The sequence below is a fragment of the Notamacropus eugenii genome, chromosome 1 (assembly GCF_028372415.1).
Source record: "Notamacropus eugenii isolate mMacEug1 chromosome 1, mMacEug1.pri_v2, whole genome shotgun sequence".
NCBI lineage: Eukaryota > Metazoa > Chordata > Mammalia > Diprotodontia > Macropodidae > Notamacropus > Notamacropus eugenii.
In genome coordinates this window covers 283611456-283628565 of record NC_092872.1, presented here as the reverse complement: position 1 = coordinate 283628565, position 17110 = coordinate 283611456, and the positions used below count along the sequence as shown (strand labels likewise).

The following is a 17110-nucleotide window of genomic DNA, read 5'->3' as shown; positions in this document are numbered from 1 at the left end:
TTAGATCTTTGAATACCTCCATGAATAAAATAGAGAAAGAGGAGATCAATGAATTGGGTATGCAGCTGAAAAAGCTAGATAAAAGAACAAATTGAAAATCCCCAAGTAAATGCCAATTTAGAATTACTGAAAACCAAAGGAGAGATTAATAAAATTGAAATTAAGAAAACTATTGAAGTAATAAATAAAACTAAGAATTGGTTGAAGAAAAAAACCAATAAAATTGAAAAACCTTTGGCCAATTTGATTAAAAAAAAAGAAAGAAGAAAACCAAATTACCAGTGTCAAAAATAATGAACTCATCTCCAACTAAGAGGAAATGAGAAAAATAATTAGAAATTACTTTGCCCAACTGTATGCCCATAAATTCAACAATCTAAATTACATGGATGGATATTTTTAAAAATATATAAATTGCTCAGATTAACTGAAGATGAAACTGAATACTTAAATAACCCCATCTCAGAAAAAGAAATTGAACAAGTCATCAATGAACTCCCTAGGAAAAAAATCTCCAGGGCCAGATGGAATTACAAGTGAATTCTATCAAACATTGTTAATTCCAATACTATATCAACTATTTAGGAAAATTGGTAAAGAAAGAGTCATACCAAATTCTTTTTATGATACACATATGGTTCTGATACCTAAACCAGGAAGAGCCAAAACAGAGAAAGAAAATTATAGACCAATCTCTCTAATGAATATGGATGCAAAAATTTTAAATGAGATATTAGCAAAAGGAATACAACAACTTATCATGACAATAATACATTACAATCAGGTAGGATTTATACCAGGAATGCAAGATTGGTTCAGTATTAGGAAAATGATCAGCATTATCGATCATATCAACAATAAAACTAACAGAAACCACATGATTATCTCAACAGATGCAGAAAAATTTTCTGACAAAATACAACACCAATTCCTATTAAAAATGCTGGAGAACATAGGAACAAATGGAACTGTCCATAAAATAATAAGCAATATCTACCTAAAACCACCAGCAAGCATTATATGCAATGGGGATAAGCTAGACGCATTTTCAATAAGATCAAGGGTGAAACAAGAATGTCTATTATCACCAATGTCATTCAATACGGTACTAGAAACGTTAGCTTTAACAATAAGAGAAGAAAAAGAAATCGAAGGAATTAGAACAGGCAAGAAGAAACTAAGTCATCACTCTTTGTAGATGATATGATGATATACTTAGAGAATCCCAGAGAATCAAGTAAAAGACTACTTGAAATAATAAACAACTTTGGTAAAGCTGCAGGTTACAAGATAAATCCAGATAAATCATCTGCATTTCTATATATTACTAACAAACCTCAACAGTAAGAGATAGAAAGAGAAATCTCATTTAAAGCTGCAGTAGAAGCTATAAAATATTGGAATCTATCTGCCAAAACCAACCCAGGGACTATATGAACACAATAGCACAAATGACGTCAGATCTAAGTAAGTGCAAAAACATCTGTTGCTTGTGGGTAGGCCAAGCTAATACAACAAAAATGACAATTCTATCTAAATTAATTTACTTATTCAGTGCCATACCAATCAAACTACAAGATGATTATTTTTTAGAGCTAGAAAAAAGTAATATCAAAATTCATCTGGAAGAACAAAAAGTCCAGAATATCAAGGGAATTAATGAAAAGAAATGCTAGGGAAGGTACCCTAGTCCTACCAGATCTCAAATTGCATTATAACACAGCAATCATCAAAACCACTTGGTGCTGGGCTAAGAAATAGAGGGGTAGACCAGTGGAATAGTTTAGGTACTGAAGACACATTAGTCAATGAATATAGTAGTCTACTGCTTGATAAACCCAAGGACCCCAGTTTCTGGGATAAAGAACTCACTGTTTGACAAAGTCTGCTGGAAAAACTGGATAACAGTATGGTGGGAACTGGGCAAAGATCAATGCCTGACACTGTACACAAAAATAAAGTCCAAATGGACACATGATCTAGGTATAAAGACTTATACTATAAACAAATTAGGGGAGCAAGGATAGTGTATTTGTCAGATTTATGGAAAATGGAGAAATTAATGACCAAGCAAGAGAAAGAGAACACTATGAAGTGCAAAATGGATAATTTTGATTACACTGAATTGAAAAGTTTTTGCACAAATAAACCCAATGCAACCAAGATGGTGAGGGAAGCAGAAAACTGGGAAAGAATTTTTGCAACTAGTATCTGTGATAAAGGTCTCATTTCTAAAATATATAGAGAACTGTGTCAAATTTACAAGAATACAAGAAAAAAAGTCATTCCCCAATTGATAAATGGTGAAAGAATATGAACTAGTTTAGAGAGATGCAAATCAAAACAACTCTGAGGTACCATATCACACCTATCAGATTGGCTAACATGACAAAACAGGAAGATGATAAATGTTGGAGAAGATGTGGGAGAGTTGGAACACTAATCATTGCTGCTGGAGCTGTGAGCTGACCCAACCATTCTGGAGAGTATTTTGGAACTATGCCCAAAGGGTTACAAATATGTGCATACCTTTTGACCCAGCAATACCACTTCTTGGATTGTACCTCAAAGAGATCATAAAAATGGGAAAGCATCCCACATGTACAAAAATATTTAAATAGCTCTCTTTGTGGTGGCCAAAAACTGGGAATCAAGGGGATGCTCATCAATTGGGGAATGCCTGAACAAGTTGTGGTATAAAAATGTAATGGAATATTATTTTGCTATACGAAATGATAAACAGGAAGACTCCAGAGAGGCCTGGAAGGACTTATATGAACTGATGCTGAGTGAAAGGAGCAGAACCAGGAGAAATTTGTACACAGCAACAACCATACTGTGTGAGGAAATTTTCTGGTAGATGCAATCCTTCACAGCAATGCAAGGACCTAAAAAACTTCCCAGTGGACTCTTGAGGCAAAATGCCTTCCCCATACAGAGAAAGAACTATGGAATTGGATTGCAGAATGAAGTAGACCATCTTCTCTTGTGCTTTATTTTCATGGTTTCTTCCATTCATTTGAATTCTTCTATGCAACATGACTAAGTGAACATGTATTTAATAAGAATGTATGTGTAGCACCTGTGTAAGATTGCATGGCATTTTGGGGAGGGAGCATGGAGGAAGGAGGGAAGGAGGAGGAGGGAGGGGAAAAAATCTAAGATATATGGAAGTGATTGTAGAAAACTGAAAGCAAATAAAATAATTTAAAATAAAGAAAATTTCAAAGCAACATAAAAATGCTGGCTATGACCATCATCTAGTAGAAGATCTGATGAGTAATGTGTATCCCTTTAAACTGTCATTAAAATTAAGGCTAAACCCACATGTATAAAAACATTTATAGCAGCTCTTTTTGTGGTGTCCAAGAATTGGAAATTGAGGGGATACTCATTGTTTGGGGAATAGCTGAACAAGTTGTGGTATATGAATGTAATGAAATATTATTGTGCTATTAGAAATGATGGGCAGGTGAAAGTCAGAAAAACCTTGAAAAACTTATATGAACTGATGCTGAGTGAGGGGAGCAGAACCCAAAGAACACTGTACACAGTTCCAGACACATTATGCTATGACTAACTTTGATAGATTTGGCTCCTCTCAACAATGCAAGGTTCTAAGACAACTCCAAAAGACTCATGATGGAAAGTGCTGTACACATGCAGAAAAAGAACTATGGAATCTGAATGCAGATCAAAGCATACTATTTGCTCTCTCGTTTTTTTTGTTTTGCTTTGTTCTGTTTCTTCTTTCTCGTAGTTCAATCCATTGGTTATAATTCTTCTTTGCAACATGACTAATGTGAAAATATGTTTAATATGAATGTATATGTAAAGACAACATCAGATTGCACACCATCTTGGGGAGGAGGAGAAAATTTGAAACTCAGAAGCTTGTGAAACTGAATAAACTGAAAAAAAAGATTAAGGCTAATGTTATTGTTAGTTTATATCCAGCCATCTCTTCAGCTGGCCTCCTAGAGAAGGTAACAGGGCTTCTGGGCAATCCTTCTCTCTGGCCACACCTCTCTGAGGTAGCCACACATTCCCTTGGCTGACATGAACCAAACTCCACGAGAGGATTGGAATACCACACTCAATTTTCAGGAACCTCAACTTGCTCACTGACAAATTAAAATGGAAAAGAGAAAAGCAACTTGGAATTGATGGAATATGAGCTAGAGCAGCTAAGCTGAATTTTCTCATTTTCTTAATCTCCTAAATCATAATTAGGCAGCAGAACGGGAAAGCCCACAGTAGCACCTAGGGGAGTGTTGCCTGGGAAAGGGGCCTATGTGGTAACGATGTTAGGTAAAACCTGAAGGATGGGCACCAGGGCTAGCTTTCGGAGCCTTCTCCTCATTAGAATGTTCATGGCAAATGTCACATCTTACCTTTGTTAGAGACCCTGAGAGGGCTTCACTTTACAAGTAACAGTTCATTTTATTATATTTATCCTCCTTTTACTGTTCAGACAATGTAATTCTGAAAAAGTCAGTGGGTAACAAATCAGATTATTCTATGCTGCCCAGGGCCCTGACTCTTACCCTAAGCATTTGATTTCGTCAAGTTAGCCACAACACATTTCTTTAACAGGTATTTCACTGTATCTTTTGGGCGGGGATTTATCAGGGAAATTCTTTTTGTTTTTTATTAAAAATTTATTTGGAACAGATTTCATGTATTAATAATCTGGTTGCACTTTTTACTGAGTCCCAAGATTCAGTTTTATTTTATTTACATGAAATTGCCAGTGACTTCACAGGTCATTCTTTAAAGATGAATAATCAACAAACCAACACTAGCCTTCTGCATCTTCTAGCGTGAAGCACAAAGCCCAGCTCAGGGGCTTCTAAGCACATTCTGTTCACATTCTGTGAGTTGTAAGATGTTTTACATATTTCTGCTTATCTTCAGTCGATGTTTAATATCACATGATATAGCCTTAGAAATTTCAGTGGTCCCAGTTAAGTTGATTCTAATACTGTGTTGTGTACTAATTTCATGCTGCAGCTTCACTAATAATGTACAAAGCACTCATCACAAGAGTCCTCAGCGGGTGTCGGGCATTTCTTCTCCGGAGATGTCATTCTCCTCTCTTGGTGAGGAGGGGACGTTGGCTTTGTTAACACTTAGCAGCAGCAGAGCTTTTGTGAACAGGCCCAGCAATGGACTCTGTTTTTCTTCCCTCAATAACAAGGTCACCAAATTGTAAGAGGCTCATTACTGGGTTAGCTCCAGGTGGAAGAACTTTTTGATTACACCAATTCAAAATGTCCTTCTCCTGAGCTTTTATGTTCTGCATTGTTCGACAGAGCACAGACCCATTGATGTGCACCCACTAATGTGGTCCACACACATGTGCAAACAAACGCATGTGAACAAATACACATGCAATCCACGCACCATATGCACATACCATATAAACATAAAATTCATGGACCCTTCCAATACAAGAGACCACTCAGCAATTGCTGGCAACTGATCACACCCCACGTGGGTGCTCATCTTTTTTCTGAGTTTGTTTGGTCACTTGGGGGAGAAAGACCACCAGCAGTTTCACATGAATGATAGAGTGTGCAGAAAGAGAAAAAAACTGCATAAAAACGATGAAAATGAAGACAACAATACAGTTAGAGGCAACAAAACAAGGCTAAATACAACAGGTCAAGTTGGCAATATGTGGTCTTTCCTTTTTGCAATCAATGAGTGGTTCACTAACCTATGAAAATGGAAAGCAGTAGGTTCTCTCATTTCCAACCCAGATATTGGCTGGATTTGATAAAAATAAATAAATAAATAAAGGAATGTACTTTGTAGGAGGTTTGTTCGGATTTGTGTTGGGAAGAGGTTGGTGTTATTGGTGCACCGATAATTAAAAATATTAAATGAATAAATTAAAAAACAATGGACATTTTAAAACGTCAAAATACTCAGAAGATAGAACATTGAAAAACTCCTGATTTATAGCCTAATGTGTTTGGTACTTAGCTCCTAATTTAGCTGAGTTCCAAAGATTCTTTTTAAAGAAAATTTCTGTGGTTAATAGATATGGACATATTCTAAAAAATTTTACATAGGATCAACTGCTATAAAAAGAGGTTAAAAATTTCATCAGTATAATTTGATGACATTCAAGACACAAATGTCAGCTGGAAATGGAAACGAAATTGTCTCCTTTTAATTGTTATTCGGGACTGCTCAGAGAAGAGAAACAATTCCCCTGGGAAATCAAGACCACCTAAGTCCTAAATGCCAGATCCTTCGCCTTTGCTATCCACGTGCTCAAGGAATGATTGCCATTAGAGGCCAGTAAATCAGATTAATTTTATTACCATCATTTTGCTTAATCCTTATTATAATACACTAGGGCTGTCCAGGCCAACAATAACTCTCCAAAAGGTTCAGGGGAATTTTCTAAGAGATTAAAGTTTTTTGGTTCTGATTAAGTATCTTTTCTTTCATGAGACAAAGGACAAGGTATGTAGGGTCGCGAGGATGGAGCACAAACTCTTCTGTTTGGCATTTAAAACCCTTTACTGTATGGCTTGGCCCTATCTTTCCAGGCATATTGTTGATCATTCTCCATGACACTGGTCTACTGGGAGCCCAACTGGCCTTGTGGCTGTTTCTCTCATGGAGGCAGCCCCTTCCTCCAGATATGAGCCTGGGGGTGCTTGATGGACTAGAGGAAAGGCATTTCTCAGACTTCCCCAAGCTTCTGGGTCTTCTGACCTCAAAGAAACTTCATTCTATGGGGAAGTCATGAGGTGGGGAGAGGGGACATGGAGAAAGGCCAAACCCCAAATTTCTGTCCCTCCTTGCAAGTAAATGGGTTGGCAAACATTGCTTAGAAATCAGGGCACAGTACACGTGATCAGACCTGGAGCAGAAGGGATGTGATGACCCAAAGAGATGACGTACCACTGGACAAACCAGCTAAACCAGACCAGATGAGAGGTAACAATGAGTACAACTGAAGCTCAATTTATAAGACATTTGGCGCCCCTGGTTCCTGACACATTACCTGGGGAAGTCAGCCTTTGTTCATCTCCCTCACCTTTTCTTCCTGGCTCTCACTCTGACCATGAAGACAAGGACTGAAGTGGGAGGGAGGAATAGAGGGGCCAAGACTGAACTCCCTGACTACTCTTCATAATGCAGATTTGGATGATTGGTTTTATTATATTATTTTTTTTAAAAAAAGTCCTTGTTTTTATTATACAAATCTAATAAAGCATCAACAAATATGAACATTTAAATATGAAGAGAAAAACTGTAAAGGAGAATCATTCACATAAAATGCTTTATTTTGCTGGCTGCCAGTATTTCTGGCTATCTGGATCTGCAATTAAAGTGCATGGCTATTTAAAGTAATCCTGGTCCAAGGCTATAGAGAATGAGAGAAGAAAAACAAAGCCTAAGGGAAAGAAGATTGTCCTGAGGCCAGCATGGGATAAGGGGGTGTGTGCCAGTCATAGAAGGGAATTATTCATTGGTAATGAGAGGGGGAAGCTAGTGGGTTTATCCCAACAGCTACTCCTGGAACACCCTGTCCAGCCTCACCTGAGGACAGGGATTTCCCAGCACCCACCTCCACACCTTGGCATCCACTGTGACTGGGCTGCCCCCCACCCCCATCTCCACATCCCAGAATCCTTGTTCCTTGCTGTCCTACAAGTGAAATTCCAGCCTTTTGCTGGAGTTTGGCATTTGGCATTCTCTGTCCCATCCCTCAAATACTTTAGAACTAGTTTACCTACAGACATTTTGCACCCCCTTCCCCAAATGGAAGCTGCTTAGGGCAAGGACGGTGTTTAATGTTTGTCTTGGGAGGCAACCCCTGAGAGCAGCACAGCCTAGTGGTTAGAACTGGCCATCCAGTCAGGAATGAATGATATGTGCCTTTGCTAAGTGTTTACTGTGTGCAAGGAACTGTACTGAGTGCTTTGGACACAAATTAGAAAGGGCTCTCAGGGAGGCCACGTTCAAGTGGGAGAGACAAAGCTTAGGGAAGGTTCCAGCTACAATTCAGAGGGCACAGGCTTGAGGTCCTGAGGGAGCAGCAGCAGAGCAGACAGGGAGGTCTCTTCTTTACTTTCTGATGAGGGACCATCCTACAGCACCAATGACTTTGGGGACAGAACCTTCTTTCCTAGGTCTTCAGGAGCATTTACAGGCACACAGCCAGGCTGCATCTCCCCGGAGCTGATTCTCAGGACCATGGCTAAGGGGACTGGGATGGAAGCATGTCTGTTCTCAAGGCTCTTGGGTTCAAGGTCTTAGGCAATCTCCACTGGGATCCAAAAGGAGATGGTGGACAAGGTGTGGGTGGTGCCTGGCACATCTGGCCCTCCTACCCTGGGAATGGCAGTTGGTAGGGTTAGTTGGCCCCCTCTTCTTGGACGACGGCCATTAAGTATAGGAGGGGTGGGGACTGGGGTTCCAGAGTCCAAGGGATGGGAGGTGCTGTCACTCCCAGGGATCTTTGGGTTCAAGTCCCACTTCTGATATGTACTATCTCTCTGACACTGGTTAAGTCCCATAATCTTTGGGCGCTATAGGTAACTCTAAGACTGTGAGTTAAAAGAAAGTGAGACCCGGCATTGACAGAGGGAGTTTCCTCATATGGTTGTTCAATGGGCCAGTTCATGGGTGAACTCCCTCTCCCCAGCACCATACTTTGTACATAGTAGGCTCATTGGGTTAGGTCATTTGGTGTCAGGATCTTATGTTTCTATGAATCTAAAGCCAGGCTTCCTTCCCCTCGCTCTCTCTCATACACACACACACACACACACACACACACACACACACACACACTCCTCTTCCCTTCTTTGCTGAGAAATGCAGGGACAATAGTATATATCAGAGGGAGGATTAGAATCCAGGTCATGGTGACTCCAAGACCAACTTTCTATCCCCAGAACACTTTATCTTACTATTGTCTTCGTGGTGTTAAATACTCAAAAATTCCTCCAATTCTACCCTCTCCCAAGGTTTTCTACCAAGCCGGATTCAGGAGGAATAGTCTTAGCCTGCAGGAGTCAACCCTTATTTTGCAGGCAAACTCGAGCTGGATGACTCTGTTTTTCCATATGGCAAAACTCTCTCGTTCATTATGTCCACTGACCTAAATATGGTTCAGAGATCTGTTTGAAGATTAAGCCTGAATGATACAGAATAAAATAATCCTTCATTAATGTGAGGCTTTCAGAGGGAAAAAAGATAGCAAAGGACCTAAATGGAAATGAGCAGTGAGTCATCAAAGGGATTTGTTCCTTTGGATTCGGTGTAAAACAGATTGGGGGCAGACTGGTGTCCTAGGGAATACTGTATATGTGCTCCACACACAAATAGGCAAGCCACCATGCAGGAACATTGCTGCTGATTGCTACGTGTTCTGACTTAAGGCGGTTTTATGGGGAACCCAGTCTACTGTTGCTTTTTAGAAGATGTTAAGTTAAAGAATAAAACAACACTTTGTTTAAAAAATTAAAGGAAAATCATGTAAAAAAATAAGAGAGGCAACTAGATGGTTTTATGTATAAAGACCTGTCACGTAAACCTGCGTCAGACACTTTCTGTGTGACCCTAATGATGATGATGACGATGATGACAATGCCTTGCATTACTCATCCGTATTCTTCTTGGTTCCAAAGCCAAGAACTAGGAGTACCTGGTAGAACATCACAGGAGAAAAATAGAGGCTCACTAACTAAAAAGTTGCTGACAGTGGGAGTTATCAGAAAGTGGAGTGGGTTTCTGCCATGGAGGTGGTGGGTTCCACCTTGAAGACAAGAGATCTTTAAGGAAAAGTAGGACACCCAATACATGAGATGGTGTAGGTGGGACTCTCCCTCAGACAAAGGTTCAACCAGAGGATTTCGGAGGTCCCTTCCACCTCTGGGACTGTGTCACCTGATGAAAAAGATAAAGTATTTTTGGCTCCCCATCAAAGTGGCTTCCATAGCAGAGAAATTTAACTAATATATTCTCCCAACATTCTCTCCCCTTGTGACCAGGGTGCCCAGATAGCAGGACTCAAGTCTAACTCATCCAAACTGAGGCCAACATGTTGGGTGGGTACTTTGCAAAGTGATTGCCATATGGGGATGCAATTTCCAGGTCATTAGGGAAGTAGCGCGATAAATCCCCCTCTATTGCAGGGTCCCTGATTAAGCTGTATCTCAGTTTTAGTGAGAACTAAAGAACAAGAGCAAGAAGTGGTTCTGAGCTTTGGTCTTTGGGGCTAATTAATAAGCCAGAGCCATTTAAAACTGAAAACACGCTTGGTCTCCTTCTGACAATGGGAAACCCTACTCACAAACCAATTACGAGCTCCTTTAGATTATCCCTGCATAGCTTCTTCTAAACTTCAACATACGGAAAGCACAAATCAATGGCAAGTCTACTGATAGTTACCACCTACTCTAATTAGTTGTTTGATTTGTTTGCACCAAACCCTTCTTCTGTTTTACTTTCCCTGAAGCTGAAAGGAAATCACTTTGAAATTCAGCCCTCTCACTCCCAGCCTTTCCTCCCAGAAAACTCCAGAGAGGCTTCTGAATGAGCAGGTACTTTGTATCCACATGGTGGACCAGTATATCTCACCCAGAACTGGGGTTCAGGAACATCTGAGACAGGGGGCGAGATAGGAAGAGTAAGGCCTCTTCAGCTCAGCTCAGAGTAGTTTCCCTGTTTATTCAAAGGAGTATTTTTACCATGCTCACTAAAAATGGTGGCTCCTTGATGACTACGGCCTGTTTGTTTGCTTGTTTTTATGTTACCTTTGGACACTTTGGCTCTGGTACACAGTAGGGGCCCAATAAATCAAGGCGGATTCTTTTTATTACCACTTGTATCCTCCTGACAGATGACTTTTTTTGGACTCTGTGATGGTATAGACCATGGAACAGCAGGCCATGTATGAGCAAAGGTGAAGGTCAAAAGCTCCAAACTGAGTTGTTTCAATAGCCAAGGTCATCATTCAGAGCAGTGATCACAGTGGGATTCCTTTTGACCTTAGATATTAGCTATATATTTCAGTCCCCTGAATCTGTATTTCAATGGACTTGGAAACTATTTCTAGTTTTAGGTCTGCTGCCCTACCCTCTTCCAATGTTGTGAATACACATTCACTCACTTTTTTCCCATTTCTAACAGCTACAATGGCTAAGATTGTGACTTGAGATGTTGAAGCACATATACCATCACTCTACCAGCCCATCTGGTAGGGGCTGAGGGGCAACAGTGAACTCACCACCACATCAGTTCTCATCTTTCCAAAAGTCTTGATCAGGTGAGCATAGTGATAGTCTTCCATCTGTCTTAGAATCGCCGTCATGCTAGCCACAAAGTTGCCCTGAGAAGGAAACAACCAAGAAACAAGGTGAGATGAAGTAGAAGTTTACAAACAAATCAACAACCAAAGAAAAACAGCCACAAGCTATCAGCTCCTTAGGTGGGTTTTCCAACCATCCAACTCAAATGTGCTAAGTTTATCAGCTTCCATTACACAGGCTCATTCAGTCCTGAGGAGGAAGGGACTTTTGAGGCAAGATTACAGCTAAAAAGATAATCAGAATCCCTCTCCCCACCTGCCCACACACACCCAACCCACATACCCAACTCAGAGAATTCAAGGAGTGGCTGGTTGATAATGTAAGTTTGGTTCCTTCGCAATTAATAATTTATCCTTTGGTTTTGCAATAGTTTGAATGCTTCAAAAGATACAAATGAAGCAAAATGGAAGAAAAATGTATTAAGCACCTATTGTCCATTCAATCTTCCTTTCATTCACTCCACAAATATGGAATATGCACCTAATACTTGCAGAAGAGCAACAAGGGTAGATACAATGTCTCAAGACACAAGAGTCAGTCAGTTAGCACTGAAGGGGCATCCACAGTGTGCCAGGCACCCTGCTATGTTCATAGAACTGATTCAAAAACAGGTCCTTTGGCCTCACACCTAGTATTCTTTCATTACACTATGATTGTTTAAGTCTGCATCTTATTAGTTTTTAGGCCCCCAATCCTTGCTCTGCTCTTGAGGAATTGAAGACCAGAGAAACGCAGCTCCATCTTGAATAGGTCAGGGACTCAGGCTGATATGCATGATTCAATTCCCTCCCCTCCCTCCAAAAAAAATCCCTTTGGCTCTTTTTTTTTTCATTCAATCAGACATACAGACAACGTGCCACAGAACATGAGTCTCAAGCCAGAGAGCTCACTTTGGAAATAAACTGAAGGCAACAGCAGATGGTGCTGGGGGAAAAAGCTCCATGGTTTAAGTCAGAAACCTCAGGGTTTAGGCTCCAATTCTGACACTTAATGAGTGATCACTTATGTCTCCTCTGGGCATGGGATTCCTTATCTGTAAAATGAGGGTAAAAACATGTACCTACCCCTCAGGCGTCTTAGGAAGGAATGTCCCACACAAACCACAATGTGTTATGGACATCTGAGTTATTATTTTTATTATTGTGGTCACTGCTATTACTATCCAAATAAGTTGAAAATAAAATTGAACTTATTTTTCACTTTTTTAAAGACTTGTCATCCAAATGAGCTAGAAGACAGGGTATGTGTCATATCTCTGTTCTTAGCAGTGAGCTAGAAAACAGATGCCTTTTATTTCAAAAAATCTACATTTATCCTCTTTAGGCCAATCTAATAACCTTTACTGTTACCTCAAAAATGAGGAATGTTCCAATTCTCCATAAGAAAAAGACTGATAACCGGGACCTGGGCTCATCAGAATGTAAAGTGGGAGAAAATGGATATCTGTCAACCTGAGCAGAGTAGAAAGCAAGGGAAATGGAACAAGAGCAGAAAATGAGGATCTAGAAAAAAAAAGCAAAATCCTAGCCAGCGGTAGGGAACAGTGAGGACACCAATCAGACCTGGTTTTTCAACAAGAATCAACAATAGTTCTCACCAAGGAAAACACATGAATGTGTCAATTCTGGAAACTTGAATCCAGCTTTGGCTTTGTGTTCCTTACCTGCCTGAACAGTAAGTGGTTTTCCGTGTCATGGGTTGGGTTTCACCAAAACAGAGCACAGATACATTTGGTGTTTCCAATGTTGGTCAATGGAGCTCAACTCTAGTATGAATTCTTCCAAACCTGTTTCCTCTCAGATTCACTTTTGAATTGCCAGTTTTCTCTAACTCTCCTTTAAAAAATAGTAAATTTCAATGCTTTGGTGACTTGTGTCTTAATAACAGAGAATATTCTTATGCCAGTAAAGTATTTAAAATCAGACACTGGTCTAGATACTTTATCTCTGTACAACATGGACTTATGTTGCTCTATCATTCCTCAAAGGAGCCTTTAGGAAAATGGAAAATGCCCACAATCGTATCTGGGGCCTTGATGCAAATGGCACTGAAATGGAAACCACTGCAGAAGGATGATCACTAACTGAGCTGTAAACTCCAAATGAATGCTCAGGACCATGGCTCCAGAATGCACCAAGTGCAACATCTGCAGCTGAACACGAACAAAACATGGAGAGCTTAAGTTGGGCTAAAGGGATCCTGCCCTGAAGCCTCTATACCCATTATTCCTTAACACTTAGACAAATGATTTCCTTTGCAGGTAAATGCAAATAATCTCTTTTACTCCAGTAAGTGGCATGGAATTGTGGAACATTTTACCTAGGAAATTAACAGAGAAGGAGCCTTTCAGACCACCTAGCCCTACACCTTCATTTTACAGGGGAGGGAAATTGAGGGAGTGATCATCTCCAAGAGGGGCAAAATTTAGGACAAGAACCGGATCATTCTGACTTCCAACTCACTGTCTCAACATGATGTGTGTTTAATTATGTTTCTTCTAGAATGGACAACAAGTTGCTGTGTCAAATACAGTAACGGCCAAAGGACACACACAGAAAATTTGCATAGGAAGAAATAAATTGTCAGTGACCAGTCCATCAGCTAGTTAACAAGCATTCACTAAGCACCTACTGTGTACCAGTACCATACTAAGTACTGGATAACAATGGTAGGATTTACATGGTGCTCTAAGGATGGCAAAGCAGCTTCAAAAATATTCTGTCAGAACTCTGTGCTGGCAAGTGGGTATCCCCATTGTATATATGAGAAAACTGAGACACACAGAGGTTAAGTGATTTGCCATGATCACAAATCAAGTATGTGTCTGGTGCTGGAGCTTGAATTTGAACTCAAGTCTTTCTGACTCCAGAGCAAGTACTCTGTCTACCATGCCAACAGCTGACTTATGGAGAAGCAAGCTTGGAAGTGTTGTTTATAATAAATGTTTTAGGTCCTTCTACTCCTTTGTAGAAATGAGGGACAGCCCTCATGGATGCTGAATTTTGCATGTTATTTTTTCTCAATATATTGATTAGCTTTGCTGAATTGTTCTTCTCTACTTTTTATTTTTAGAAAAAGATATTCTAAGGGATGGATCTATGGAATGGGGGAGGTGAAAGGACACAGAGAGGAATTTAGGTGAAATGGAAATATAAGGTATTAATAAAATTTAATAAAACATAAAAAATAAACGCTTTATTTATCTACTTGTTCATTCATTCGTGTCTTGCTACATTTCCCACAGATCCTTCTCTATCTAGTGCTTACTTGCACTGATTTTTTCTGTCTCTCTCTTTCCCTCCCCACCTCTTTCTCTCTCACTCTCCCTCCCATCTCTGTTTCTTCTCCTCCCTCCCTCGTTCGTTCTTTCTCTCTTTCTCTCTCTCTCTCTCTCTCTCTCTCTCTCTCTCTCTCTGAAGTCAGGTTTTCTTAGTTAAGCTCTTTTAGAGGTTGATTCGAGGCAACCCATTAGGAAATGGGCTTTTTTCCCCCTTTCCATATATTATTCTTCTGAATAATGAATGATACAGGCGATAATGTATGTAACTATGGCCAAGGTGGAATCGATAGCAACCTTCCTAAAATGGTACAGGGCAAGTCCAGAAAGACATTAACTGCTCCTGTAGACTGATTGAATGTAATTCAAAATCAGAGTCCCATTCATGGCCCTGGACTAGTCCCAACAGTTGGCATCCTGCCTCTCTTAAGTGAGAATAAATTTGGAGACCTGTGTCCAAGAAAGGTCCAGGTAACAAAGTAGATTTCGGTTTGTGGTGAATTCCAGAGGAATATTTCCATTCCAAATGAGTACCACCACCCCCCCCCAGCTCCTTAAGTCATTCTTTCTTTTTAACAAACACTTCAGTTATTACAAGGAGAATTTCATTTGACAGTGACTGGTGGGATGAAAAAAAAAAGCTAGGTATCCAAACCTCAGAACTCCAACCTGCTGCTCATATGTGGAGAAGGAGTTGGCTCATGGGGGTTTTCCTTAAGTGATGGTTGCTGTTGATATTGCCCCCATGACACAAACGTTCAGTGTGTCCTATATCTGCAAACGACATCAAATGTGGGGTAGCCAAAGGGGAAGAGTTGTAGGAAAGGGAATCTTTGTGGGTGAGGGGGTAAAAGCAGCTGTTCCTGGGTTCCTACACCTGCTGCAGCTAGATTTCAAATGACTTTAACACACATTATCACCCAGAACATGTGAATGAGCCCAAGTAGCCAGGTGCTAAGCAGCTAGGTTGATGCGGAGTGCTGTCAAGGTTCAGAGAAGCAGGTGGGGAGAAATCAGGGAGTGCAGGAAAATTCCCCCAAACCCAACACACATCTGCGAAGAGGAGGATGCCATGGCCTCCACTGCAACGCAAAAATCAAACAATCTAGAGCTTCTATTTTTAGAATTGTCACAATCTAATAGGGAGGAAAATTCACATAGTACAGAATCTTTCCTAAAATCTCAGACCTGGAGGGGGTTCAAAGGTTTTAGTCCCAGCCATAACTGAATGGGTTACAAAGCCCTTCCTGAAGCAACTTGCCAAGGCCCTCCTCAACAACCATTTCCATCTGATGGGAAGCCTAGGACGCCCCCTCTGGTTCCTCTGCTTTGAACTTATCCTGTCAAGGGCAAGACCTCCTGCAACCTGCCACGTCACTCCACATATTACCCACCAGCCTCCTTTTGTGAACACTGCTTAATGTGATGTCTTACCCAATAAGAATGGTAGCTGCTAGGGCAGAGGCTGTTTTTCCTTTGGCTTCCAACATGGCAAATAATAAACTCTTAATAAATGCTCTATCCCTCTCTTCCCCCTGCCCTCTGTGTGTGTCTCTCTCTTTGTCTCTCTGTCTCTGTCTCTGTCTCTCTGTCTCTCTCCCTCTCTCTTTATCTATCTATCTGGAAGAGAATTCCCTCTACCACAAACTGGACAAGTGGTGGTCTAACCTCTGCAAGAACATATCCAACGAGGAGGAAGCTGTGACCTCCAAAGGTCACTCCTTTCACTTCTGGTGTGTTCTCTTTGTTAATCTCTAATATCTATGAAGAACTACAAAAGGCAAAATATAATACGAGAAAAGGAGAAATCCAATGAATCACAGGAAAATTCAAATAATGCCATTGGTAATAGTGAAAATATTAAAAGCAATAATAGCTTGCATTTCTACAACACATTAAGGTTTAGAAAAGTTTCCCTTGCTGAGCTAGCTCACAACAGCTTTGTAAGGGAGGAGTATGGTGACGTGGCTGCGCAGAATGAAACCTAGTTGGTTGTTTTTCTATGTAATGTTGCAGGAGGAAATGGGGATAAGAAGCTGGTGGGGAGAGATAGGTGTTATAACTACATTCATTTTATATTTGAGGACACTGAGGCAAACAAGTGCTTACCCAAGATCACAGAGCTAGGTATCTGAACTTGATCTAAACTGAGGTCTTCCTGAATACAGGCCCAGCACTCTATCCACAGGGTTTCCTGAGCTGCATAAAATCCTCATGGCATTCATCTCCAGGATGGAGCCAACCAGTTTCTTCAGGCTTACCAGTGCAGTATCCTGGAGAGACCTCCTGGGTTCTCTACACTTAAGACACATCTGACTTCTAGGAAACAAGGAGTTCTAGAAGGTTTTTGAGGCATAGCAGGCTTAAGGAAGAAGACTTGGGTAGCTGAGTGGAGGATGATCAGGGACAATGAGAATATGGGACTGAGTAAGAGGGACTCTTATGAGTATGGAGAGGGGAGGTTTCAAGCTACAGCTATGGCTAGAAA

General features: G+C 40.5%; 1 protein-coding gene across 2 annotated transcripts in view; it reads right to left on the bottom strand.

Annotated features, from left to right (window-relative positions):
- The window catches only part of DOCK1 (dedicator of cytokinesis 1), a 582086-nt gene that overhangs the window by 212322 nt on the left and 352654 nt on the right, over positions 1–17110 (bottom strand). For both annotated transcript variants that reach the window (XM_072629055.1, XM_072629056.1), the window contains exon 28: positions 11264–11365. In XM_072629055.1, coding sequence (XP_072485156.1) covers positions 11264–11365 — 102 coding nt within the window. The remainder of the gene's footprint in view (positions 1–11263; positions 11366–17110) is intronic.